Source organism: Mercenaria mercenaria, chromosome 13 (assembly GCF_021730395.1).
Source record: "Mercenaria mercenaria strain notata chromosome 13, MADL_Memer_1, whole genome shotgun sequence".
Classification (NCBI taxonomy): domain Eukaryota; kingdom Metazoa; phylum Mollusca; class Bivalvia; order Venerida; family Veneridae; genus Mercenaria; species Mercenaria mercenaria.
Window position 1 is genome coordinate 52,502,442 of NC_069373.1, and position 13,204 is coordinate 52,515,645.

At 35.1% G+C, this 13,204-nt stretch overlaps 1 protein-coding gene across 1 annotated transcript in view; it reads left to right on the forward strand.

Annotated features, from left to right (window-relative positions):
- The first annotated feature begins 679 nt into the window (after positions 1 to 679).
- The window catches only part of LOC123529995 (sodium- and chloride-dependent GABA transporter 1-like), a 34,208-nt gene continuing 21,683 nt past the window's right edge, over positions 680 to 13,204 (forward strand). The window contains exons 1-3 of the mRNA XM_045310663.2: positions 680 to 1,238; positions 4,132 to 4,266; positions 9,835 to 9,979. Of these exons, the coding sequence (XP_045166598.2) occupies positions 944 to 1,238; positions 4,132 to 4,266; positions 9,835 to 9,979 (575 nt within the window). The 5' untranslated portion in view covers positions 680 to 943. The remainder of the gene's footprint in view (positions 1,239 to 4,131; positions 4,267 to 9,834; positions 9,980 to 13,204) is intronic.

Sequence of the window (13,204 nt, forward strand, 5' to 3'; positions counted from 1 at the left end):
CTCGGGTTATAACTAGGTAAACCTTCGCTCCTAGAACCCACTGCCGCCATAGTATTTAAATGCCAAGAGGATGGACCGGGAGTCAGTCAGATTATTATTATTATTATTTTTTTTTTTTTTATTTTTTTATTTTTTTTTTTTTTATCAATGATATCTTTAAGACAATCCTTGAGAAGGATGGAACCCAACCAGGCAAAAATGTCATTGGTATGATTGAATCTATTCATAAGAGGCAATCAGATGTGCAACACGCCCCTCATTCCCTCCCCCAGCAATGGCGTTAAGCAGAATTCTATTAAATAAGAAATATTGTATGAACTCCATTAACCCAAAGGACTAGAAAATATAACTGCACTAAGTGCATGTTCGGGGCAGCATTTAACTACCGCCAGTCACGATCTTAAAGATTTTTATCGTTCTTCTTTTTATCAATTTTCCATTAGAAAAAAAGGTTGTTTCAAGGGAAGTAAAGTTATTAAATTATATATAGATGTCCCTATCGTTTAATTACTTGTTATTCGTATATACGAAGTAGTGCTATCAGTATTTTGATGAAGGTTATCGTATTACGTTGAAACGGGAAAACATCTGTTACAGATATATATTGTCATCATGACATGGCGCTATGACATTTTGCGATTCCAGAGTGCGTTTGTACAAAATAAAGCTATTATACAGGAATCTTACAAAGCAGTATTGTTTAACTATGCGTTTATTTTATCCTTTTTTGTTTGTTTGTTTGTTTATTTGTTTCCTTGTTTTTATTCCAGCCATTGATCTTTTCATAAAACCGAAAGCCCACGCGTAAAGTTACACGATACAGGCGTAGAAATTAATCATTGTGTTTTATCAGCCTTATGTGCAGACTGGCTCGTAATGCACCGTGTTGTTTATAATAAATAAAACTGAGTGTGTGCACGGGCGCGTTTCTAAAGTTTTGAATATGGAAACTGAAACTTCCGTTGCATTGTTAAATGTTAAACATATAGACGATCAGAAAGACGGAAAGCCGACGGCAAGTGAAGACGGAGGTCTTCTCGCAGAAGGCGCTAATGATGTGACTGAGGAGCAAACGGCGACGGCGGAAGAAGGCACGGGTGAACCGAAGCACGAGCATGAACACGCAGAAAGAGACCACTGGTCAAGTGATTTGGACTTTATATTGGCATGCGTCGGCCTGGCAGTTGGACTTGGAAATATTTGGAGATTTCCATACCTGTGCTACAAGAACGGTGGAGGTAAATAGTGCTCATCATTAACTTATTTGACTAATTGTTCATTTGTCTACTTTAATTTCAAAAATATATATTACTAGTGTTTTGGTTTTTTTTCTAATTTCAGATTTTTCAAAACAATCGATATAAATATGGCATGTTTGCGTCTGTCTATCGATTTTTAGGTAAATAAGGTAAATATAGCACAAAATATAAATACCTTTTCCCAGGAAATTGTCAATATCGAAACTACACTAGCATTAATTATGGTAACATATTGAGATAAGGTATTATTTGCTCTTCCATTCATCATGTACTTTGCCAATCGTCCTTGAAATTGCATCGTTTCTTTGTCATAAACATTCTTTGTCGCGCTAATCTATTAGAGCATGTTATCTACAAATTTAAACGATGACATTTTTAATCAGAGTGGTATAACATTTATTTTGTTTAGAACAATATGACGCATACGCTTTAAGCTATCAGTTTAAGATTTAAAAAAAATACAACTCTTGTCGAATAAAATGAAATTCAATTATTGTAAATCAAGTTATTTTCGCGTCACGTTAATTTCATGATTTGTTTGTTGTTAAGAAATTGCGCTGTTTATATTTGCGTTATATTCACGAATGTTTTCAATTCGCGTATCACTGTGATTGCGAATATTTGCAAAAATAAATCCTTGAGGAAATTTAACCAGTCTATAGAAGTGGTGCTTTATAAATGCTTCCATTTGACTTTCCTATTTTATGTCAGTGTACTATAAGTGAAAACATTATCAAACAGTAGTTCTCGAAACAAGCTGTGTGCATGATGAGGTTACAAGCCTGCCCGATCGGCTCATTTGATTGGTCTTAAAACGTGAAAGGAAATATAGCGTTGCAAATTAATACTTTAAAATGGCTTCCCTCCCCATAGACAGAGGCCGTGCATTCGTTCCACTGGTGATGACAAACCACTATTAATTTTCTCAATTCGTGTTTCATCTTGTCGATACAATTTATACAGTTCTGTCATCAGAAGTGCATTCCTCCGGCCAATAATCGATAGCGGTCACATTTTTTATATAGAAATAAGAAGGGCATGTATACATTTTACTTAATAACAAAATTACTAAAAATAAGAAACCTTAGGTGCAAAAATATTACCGAAGTTCAACATTTGATTCATCACGCGGTATTTTTGACTTAAATTTTATTTTTATTTTTGATTCGTTCCTAACATGATGTTTAATGCCATCATCTCGTCATCTTTACCCTTCTATTTTCCATATAAAATTTGTAAAATTCTCATACATGCGTTTCTTAAAAGTATTTTTTTTTTTGGAAAAAAAACATTAATATGAAAGCTTAGGTGCAAATGGTTTCCTACTCTCAATAAACTTGTCTTTTGAATGATATTTATTTCATTTTTGTAAAATAAAAATCTGATTCGTTCTAAGGCGGTTAATTTCCACTGATTTTGAAGGATAATTAACTTCTTTGCAAAGTTGTTGTTGTAGCGTCATGTGCAGACGACATGTCACGTAAACATGCGGTATTGTATCAAAAGGTTAAAGTATATGATTTAATCAGTTTAGTTAATTTGCGATTGAATGTTTTATTCGACACAATGAGTGTAACTATTTTTATATTTATCTTGCATTCATGGAAAATTTATCTGTTATCATGATATATCTTTAGTTTTTATTAAAACCGTCATAATTGTTGCAAAAGCTTCATGGAAATTAAATGGTGGAAAATAAATTCCAGATGTTTTATGTTTTCATGATATCGACTAACTTTTTATGAAATTACAAAAAAAAAAATCATGATCATTTTGTTCTCATTGTGTGGAAATATAATTTTACTTTCGTTAAATTTGAATGGTTTCATGATTTTTTTTTTCAGTTTGTGAGTCATGTAAAGTAAACATAAGGATCTTTGGAAATAAATTGTTTACTTTAATTGGCACTGTTACTGAATACTGCTAATTTTTGCGTGACTTTTCCTCGATTTTAGAGACAACAGAACTTTTCGAATTATCAGTATTTTGCGCATCGTATATTTAGTTGTTTTAACTGATTCAGTGCGTTTTATTATTCAGAAGAATTTTGAATTCGTATGTCGTTCTGGTCACAAAAATAGTGAAAACACAGAAATATAAAATACTTATTTTTATAGCTCTTTGGTGAAAATAAAACCCATGTGGACTGGCAGCTTCTACATCTCACTGAGGGGCCTTATGGCCAAATGGTGAAGGCCGCTGACATTGGATCACTTGCCTCCCACCGATGTTGGTTCGAAACCTCGCTAGGGGTGAAGATATTTTCGTGTGAGTCGGTAGTTCTACCCAGGTGCTCGTCCGTGATGAAATAATGCCAGAAGAGGCACCTGTGGTGTCCCTCTACCATTAAAAGCTGGAAAAGCCGCCATTTAACCTAAATTGTGTCTGTGTGACTCTAAGCTCATCAACAACAACAAAAATACGCCTCGTTGAACGAAACAGCTTACCATCCTTGCGAGTAAGGCGACAAATAAAAAATATTGCTTTCAGATTTTTTGTAAAACTTGTAACCTTCAAAATCACCTTGAACCTCCTCCCTGGACGAAACTTGCCACTATTTCTTTACTGTTCTACTTAATGTTCTCGGAAAATGTCAATAGTTGTACGTACTCTTAATTTTCAACATTCTAGGAAAATGTCAGTAGTAGCTTTGCGAAGATAAACGTAGATATTTATAAATGGTGTAAGTATTTGTCTGGAAATGTTTTAGAAAATAAAATGCCAACCTCTATTCATACCAGTATTTCCAGTCAATTTTCGGTATAAGCTTAACGCCTAATCAGCCAGGAACAACTAATAGTTTAATCTGACCTACAGTAGTATCGCTATGTCATTGGTTATGTTTGCTACAGTTCCTGTTTATTCATTTTAGGGGCATTCCTGATTCCGTATTTGATATGTCTGTTTACATCTGGCGTGCCTATCTTTATGTTGGAACTGGCGATCGGACAGTTTATGAACATTGGTAGCCTAGAAGCGTGGTCAGGGCTTGTACCAGCGTTTAAGGGTAGGTTACTGACTTTCCGAGACTGATTCCAAGCCTAACGTGTAATAGATATATTTAAATGTATACTGAATAAACCAGAAAGAAAAGAAATTTATTACAGACCTGTACATGGTACATCGTCATGCATAGTAAACAACATATTTTTTCAGTGATATCACAAAACAGCCAACCTTTTCAATATCTTGGAAAATGACTAAACACTTTTTAGCTCGACTATTCGTAGAAAAGGTAAAGCTATTGCACTCACCCATTCGCCTCCGTCACAATTTGGTGAGTTTTTTATGTGAGCTGGTATCTTAGTAACCACTTTTTGGAATTAACTGAAACTTCACACACTTGTCACTGTAATGTACTAAATTACAGGTTCTAAAACTCTATTTTTTTTTTTTTTTTTTTTTTTTTTTTTTTTACAAAATTATGCCCTTTTAAGTCTTAGCAATTTTTGGTTACATTTTTATATGTAAGCTGATATCTCAGTACTTGTGTGAAACTACACACACTTGTCCACTGTGATGGGCTGATATGATCTTTTCAGGTTCTGTAACTCTGTTCTGTATTTTTACAAATCATGCCTCTTTTTTAAATTTTATCTTCATTCACTTAACTTTCTTTAGTGACAAGGCTGTTAACTGTCGAGCATTGCTGTTCTCCGAAAGCTCTTGTTAAATTTTTGTTGATTTAATCATTCATTTAGTTCAGCCTGTTGATAACATAAATAAAATTGAATCACGCAAACATATAACTCACTTCCTTTTAGGGTCGCATCCTGTTTTTCAAAAGTTGTTTAAGAAAACGGATGGAAACAGCTTATAAAATATACAAATGAGCCGCGCCATGAGAAAACCAACATAGTGCATTTGCGACCAGCATGGATCCAGACCAGCCTGCGCATGCGCGCAGTCTGGTCAGGATCCATGTTGTTCGCTTTCAAAGCCTATTGCAATGAGAGAAACCATTAGCGAACAGCATGGATCCTAACCAGACGGCAGGCTGGTCTGGATCCATGCTGGTCGCAAACGCACTATGTTGGTTTTCTTATGGTGCGGCTCAAATGAGTAATTTGGATTTTTCATACAAAATTATGAAATATCACACACGTATCAAATGATCTTCTTGATATAACACCACAACGACGTTATTTCTACTTCTGTTGTCATTTTCTTCCCTCATAATGCTTTTCGCTACTTTGTAAATTCTACACTATTTTGTGTTTTTTCAAAAATTGGTTGAAGTCTTAAAATGAGTAAATTTATCATGATATCATTGTTTGTTTCTGTTGAAATTTTGACATATTATCGTATCAATAACGTTTAATTCTAGAAAATTTCAAAGAAATTCTTTCAGCAATTTTTAAAATATTGACAAAATAACAAATGGCCGGATTAGTTTCTTTTCAGCATTTACAAATAACTGATTTTTATACGCCCGTTTTTGAAAAACGAACGTATTATGTGATGGCACGTGTGTCTGTCCGTCTGTCCGTAAAACTCAATAACCATTCAACAGTATTAACTTTAAACGTTGCGTACAGGTAGATGAGATCGTGAGCAGAGCGCATGAACCAGGTCGCTAGTGCAAAGGTTCAGGTCACAAATGAAGCCTAAAGGTCAAGACTGTCCGTCCAGAGGATAAGTTACATATAGTCAAATATGTCCGTCTTCTTTTGCGTCCAGGGCATAAGTTTTACCATTCAATGTATTGACTTTAAACTTGGCATACACGTTGGTGGTGGTAAGGTGATTTGAGGAGTGACCAGAGTGCAAAAATCCTCATTACTCCTCTACCCAACACCCTAAAAAAAAAATATATATATATATATTCTTATACCTTAGTTTCGAGCGCATGAACTAGGTCGGTAGGTCAAAGGTCAAGGTTATAGCAAGGTCAAATTTGTTTTTCATATTTTGTTCCAGAGCATAATTTAATAACCCTTCAAGGTATTGACTTCAGTCTTGGCATATAGATAGGTTGCGATGAGACAATGTGCGGAGCGCATGAACTATGTCGGTAGGTCAAAGGTCAAGGTCCCAAATTGAGTTTAAATGACAAACTGGCAACAGTTCACATTACTCACCTCCCCATAACACCCCCTCCCCCTCAATTACACACACAATAAGTCTCTCCACCCGATCCCCCAAAAAATCACTTTTAGTTTCTTTGGTCTTAGTATTCCATAACCACCGCCACCACTGCCAATGACATCACCTTCCCATACAAACACATACAAACAAAGTTTTCTTTAAATTTTAGTTCCTCCTTCTCTGATCTTGAACTTCGGGCGTAAATTGACCCGCCTAGAGGAGATCTTGCTATTTGATTATTTAGTAAAAGGAAATTATTTTTATTTAAGGTTGCACTTAATAAAGTGCTTAACTTTATTTCGTAATGTTTCCTTGAAAAGGACGTTATTAACAGAAGGACTAGTGAATTACTGAAGTGTTTGTTTTTCTTCTAAGTAGAGTAATTAATATAAGTGGACGTAATTATCCTCGTGTTGAATGCAATGGGGAAGTGTGTAACTTTTTTGTCTCAGATAGGCGTGTCAAGTTGTTGTTTTTTTTAATTTTCCTTAATCCTTCCTTGTAACTGCACGTTGTATTTTTTAAAAAAATTTTAAGGGTTTTCTGACATGAAAGAGTCTTAAGTTGTATGAATCATGACACACGTTTGTGATTCTCTTCGTCAACCCGCCAAAATGTTACTGATTTATTCAACTACGTGGTAATGTGCTGAAATCAAACTATAAAAGATAATTGAGCCGCACCATTAGAAAACCAACATAGTGCATTTGAGACCAGCATGGATCCAGACCAGCCTGCGCGCAGTCTGGTCAGGATCAATGCTGTTCGCTTTTAAAGCCTATTGCAATTAGAGAAACCGTTAGCGAACATCATGGATCCTGACCAGACTGCGCGGATGCGCAGGCTGGTCTGGATCCATGCTGGTCGCAAATGCACTATGTTAGTTTTCATATGGTGCGTCTCAATTTTTTTGTATTTCAAGAATAGGAAGTTGCAGTTTCATATACTTGTTCTCCACATGTATGATCATTGATGATGATGTTTATCATTTAGATTAAAATGACCACTGTATCTGTAACTCTGTAAGCATGCCATGTGAGGGGACATGATTCGCTCAGATAAGATGAATATGTCATACCATAACACACTTTTCAAGTTTATTTAAGACTTTGCACTGATTTGTTTTTTTTTTTGTTTTGTTGTTTTTTTTTTTTGTGTGTGTTTTGCGAAACGTTGAATTCGCGACGTTATGAAAAGTGAAACTAGAAATGCTTCGGATGTACCATGTTTATACAAACACGAAATTCTCGCGAACAATAAATGGTATACAGTAATTTTTAGCTCGCCTGTCACAAAGTGACAAGGTGAGCTTTTGTGATCGCGCAGCGTCCGTCGTCCGTCCGTCAGTCCGTGCGTCCGTGCGTAAACTTTTGCTTGTGACCACTCTAGAGGTCACATTTTTCATGGGGTCTTTATGAAAGTTAGTCAGAATGTTCATCTTGATGATATCTAGGTCAAGTTCGAAACTGGGTCATGTGCAGTCAAAAACTAGGTCAGTAGGTCTAAAAATATAAAAACCTTGTGACCTCTCTAGAGGCCATATATTTCACAAGATCTTCATGAAAATTAGTCAGAATGTTTATCTTGATGATAACTAGGACAAGTTTGAAACTGGGTTACGTACCTTTAAAAACTAGGTCAGTAGGTCAAATAATAGAAAAACCTTGTGACCACTCTAGAGGTCACATTTTTCATGGGGCCTTTATGAAAAATGGTCAAAATGTTCATCTTGATGATATCTAGGTCAAGTTCGAAACTGGGTCACATGCAGTCAAAAATTAGGTCAGTAGGTCTAAAAATAGAAAAACCTTGTGACCTCTCTAGAGGCCATATATTTCAAAAGATCTTCATGAAAATTGGTCAAAATGTTTACCTTGATGATATCTAGTTCAGATTCGAAAGTGGGTCACGTGCCATCAAAAACTAGGTCAGTAGGTCAAATAATAGAAAAACCTTGTGACCACTCTAGAGGTCATATTTTTCATGGGGTCTTTATGAAAATTTGTCAGAATGTTAACCTTGGTGATATCTAGGTCAAGTTCGAAACTGGGTCACGTGCGGTCAAAAACTAGGTCAGTAGGTCAAATAATAGAAAAACCTTGTGACCTCTCTAAAGGCCATGTATTTCATAAGATCTTCATGAAAATTGGTCAGAATATTCATCTTGATGATATCTAGGTCAAGTTTGAAACTGGGTCACATGCCTTCAAAAACTAGGTCAGTAGATCAAATAATAGAAAAACCTTGTGACCTCTCTAAAGGCCACATTTTTCATGGGATCTGTATGAAAGTTGGTCTGAATGTTCATCTTGATGATATCTAGGTCAAGTTCAAAACTCTGTCACGTGCGGTTAAAAACTAGGTCAGAAGGTCTAAAAGTAGAAAAACCTTGTGACCTCTCTAGAGGCCATACTTGTGAATGGATCTTCATAAAAATTGGTCAGAATGTTTATCATGGTGATATCTAGGTCAGATTCGAAACTGGGTCACGTGCCTTCAAAAAGTAGGTCAGTAGGTCAAATAATGAAAAAACCTTGTAACCTCTCTAGAGGCCATATTTTTCATGGGATATGTATGAAAGTTGGTCTGACTGTTTATCTTGATGATATATAGGTCAGATTTGAAACTGGGTCAGCTGAGATCAAAAACTAGGTCAGTAGGTCTTAAAATAGAAAAACCTTGTGACCTCTCTAGAGGCCATACCCTTCAATGGATCTTCATAAAAATTGGTCAGAGTGTTCATCTTCCTGATATCTAGGTCAAGTTTGAAACTGAGTCATGTGCCTTCAAAAACTAGGTCAGTAGGTCAAATAAAATAAAAACCTTGTGACCTCTCTAGAGGCCATACTTTTCATGGGATCTGTATGAAAGTTGGTTTGAATGTTCATCTTGATGATATCTAGTCAAGTTTGAAACTGGGTCAACTGCAGTCAAAAACTAGGTCAATAGGTCTAAAATTAGAAAAATCTTTTGACCTCTCTAGAGGCCATATTTTTCAATAGATCTTCATGAAAATTGGTCTGAATGTTCACCTTGATGGTATCTAGGTCAGTTTCGAAACTGGATCACATGCGGTCATAAACTAGGCCAGTAGGTATAAAAATAGAAAAACCTAGTGACTTCTCTAGAGGCCATATTTTTCATGAGATCTTCATGAAAATTAGTGAGAATGTTCATTTTGATGATATCTAGATCAAGTCAAAAACAGGGTCACGTACTGTTGAAAACGAGGTCAATAGGTCAAATAATAGAAAAACCTTGTGACCTCTCTAGAGGCCATATTTTTCAATGGATCTTCATGAAAATTGGTCAGAATTTTTATCTTGATGATATCTAAGTCAGATTCAAAACTGGGTCACATGAGCTCAAAATCTAGGTCACTATGTCAAATAATAGAAAAAAGGACGTCATACTCAAAACTGGGTCATGTGGGAACAGGTGAGCGATTCAGGACCATCATGGTCCTCTTGTTTATTTGTTGTTACAGGTATTGGGATGGCATCATTTGCCGTGATATTCCAGGCGAACCTCTACTACATTGTCATTCTGGCATGGGCACTGTATTACCTGTTCATGTCTTTTACTACAGTACTTCCTTGGTCACACTGTAACAATGAGTGGAATACAGAAAAGTAAGATCAAAGCCACGTGATTTTATAGAAGCATCACTGTGCCTCCGATGACAAATAGCCCCGATATTTTATAGAAACGTACTTATTATGAATGTATTGTGGTTATTTGTGTATTGACGACCAAGGGTGTTGTTTTAGCTATTGACCGTCAAGCTATCCATTAAGTGCTTTATTACATGACATGAGAAAAAAAGCTCAATTGTTCCTTCTTCCCAAAAAATGGTATTTCAGACTTAATCAAAAGTTGTTTTGTGTTGTTTTTATTCACTTAAATCAGCAAATTGTACACTGAACGTGCAGGATTTTGGCTATAGCAAGTCTAACATATGGTCCTCTATCATAATAATATAAATTCAATCCTTCGTATGTAACAGTGAAGTGAAGGTACAAATCATGAACAGATTAACCCGTAGTGGCATAAACAGTGCCTTCTGATCGGCCTCTTTGGCAATTAAAACCCACAGTTTACGCCTTTTGCCCATATCATTTACATACTTATTATGTTTCTTTCCAACCAAAATTCCATATTGTACATATATTGTTATAAACAATACTTTCTTTAGAAACTATTTATGTAGATAACTGGTATATAAACAACTCTGTCCGTTACAGCCAAAATTAATTCGGAATTGGCTGGTTGTACGGAAAAAAAATGTGGTTCAGGTTACGTTTGGTCAGTGGTTCTACTTTTACTTTTAAAGTTGTCATTTGTGTTTATTGTATTTTGTCAGTTCAGCTGAACCTGCCTAAGTAACCACCTACATTAAGCAGCCACTCGCTTTAAGCAATCAGAATGTAATAATCCTACACTCACGGGTGGTAAACGCGCAATCCAGTTCCCACTGGAAATACGCTAAAAATGGGTTGCGCGGCTTCCTATGACGTACCATTTGGGTCAAAAGTCTGAAATCGCTCGAGCGGTACCATAATACACGGTAAGCGTGTAAATTTACACGCTCACCGTGTAAATTTATACGTTAAGCGTGTTTTTTACACGGTTAGCGTATAAAATACACGCTAAGCGCGTAAATTTACACGCTTACCGTGTAAATTTACACGCTCAACGTGTATTTTCGTTGACCCGATTCCTAATTTAGAATTCGAGCGAATAGACCAATCAAAATTTAGTTTAGAACTGCAAAAATGACTGCATTCACAGCGGACTAGTAGTATGGTCGTCTTCTGTATCAATATGAAAAGAATGCATACAGCAGTAGTTTCTTAAACGAGTGTATATTATTAAATGGGAAATAATTTACAACTAAAAACAAATGGAGAATAATTTCATTGAAGAAATTGATAATATTTATTTCCGGGTAGCCAACGACCGGCTGCGCGAAGTCCCAGTTATGTATATGATGCGTATCTGTAACTAACAAACTTACACTGAAATGGATAATAATTTATAACTACAGCGAAATGGAGAATTATTTCATTGGCGAAATGGATAATATTTATTTCTGGGTAGCCGACGACCGGCCGCGCGAACATCCTATAATATTTATCATGCGTACCTGTAACTAACAAAGTTATTACTAAAATGAATAATAATTTATAACTAAAACGAAATAGAGAATAACTTCATTCACGAAATGGATAATATTTATTTCTGGGTAGCCGGCAACCGGCCGCGCGAAGCCTAGAAAATGTATATTATGCGTTTAGTTATTTTTTTTGTTTTTTTTTTATTTCCCCCGAGTTAAATCATATTTTATTGCTTATTACTGTTTACATTTATACTAACAAACATTAAAAATGTACATGTACAGCCATGAAAATAAACAAATAGGTCGGACCACAAGTACATGTAACTAACAAACTTATTACTAAAATGGATCATAAATACAACGAAATGGAGAATATTATTTCATAGCCGAAATGGCTAAAATTTGTATTACCTAAATGGAAAATAATTATATATGGAACATTTAAAGATCAATTATTTATACCAAAGTATTTGTCTTATTTCCTTGCTCGACCTCGCAGAACTTACAACCTGCCGCAATAAGCTTGCATGATACTTGTAATATAATTAAAAAGTTGAAAATGAAATATTCAATTAAGTCCAGCCTTTCATATTGTATCCACTTATACTAAAGTGAGGATGAATTCATTCCGTATTCAAAAATAGTAATCATCTTGTTATCATTTCTATTGATTCTTCGAACTGAAAGTTTTTATTTGAAAATATGAAATGGCAGCGGTCAGATTTGAGAGAGAGAGAGAGAGAGAGAGAGAGAGAGAGGAGGGGGGGAGGGGCGTGTAGCAGCAGGGAAGAGTGTTCTAGACTTGAAATCTTGTTCTATTTTTTTGCGGAATTCAGCTTTATCATAATTATTCTATTAAATTACGGATAATGACTTTGCGCACGATACAGTTTCAATATGAAAATGATCCAGCTTGTAAATTAAAAAACAGAAAATTATAGATTTATATTAGCAGGAAGGTCTAATACGTATCAGTTGTTCCAGATATTAGGTATTTCCCATCAGTAGTAGTTTAAGTCCTTGATTAATTCATATCTAACGAATTTACATTTTTTGTTACTACACGTTTATCGTTTTAAAAATAAATGTCCATTAAATTTCCAAATATATTCTTACAGATTTTAGAATACTAGATATCCTGTGAATTTTTTATTTTCTTTTCACAAGACAGCTCCGCCACGTGATATATTAATCCGTGTTCGTTCATATATAGTGGCATTGATGACCGAAAGCATTAAATTATATCATATCAAAGCCATCTTATATGCTTCAGTAAATTTTATGATCCGCTCTAATTAGTGAACCTCGAAAGGATTTCCTGTTCTGATAACCTAGGTGACGTATGTTTTATCATGTCATTTTGCATAAAAGTTACGTAATGATTTCCGGTAGATCACTTAAAACAGCAACTTCAGTAACATGGAGCCGCTCGATTCCCCCACCCCTCCCCAATTATGTACATGTCATTAAAGTCGGAGAAAAATAAATACTATTATTATTTATATATATATTATTTGAAGTTGTAGAAAAATAGATATATGATAACAAATGACATTTTAAAAAGTAAAGTACAAGTTTTATATGTGTATGATGTGTGGAATTAGACTTGAAATGCTTGTTCTTTTCTGACGAAAATAAGAATAAAGCAGGCTTTTCAGGTAAGATATAATAAAAAAATATACATGTCTTTAATCAAAACATATATACAGTAGAATAAATTACTTGACTGAAATCATCT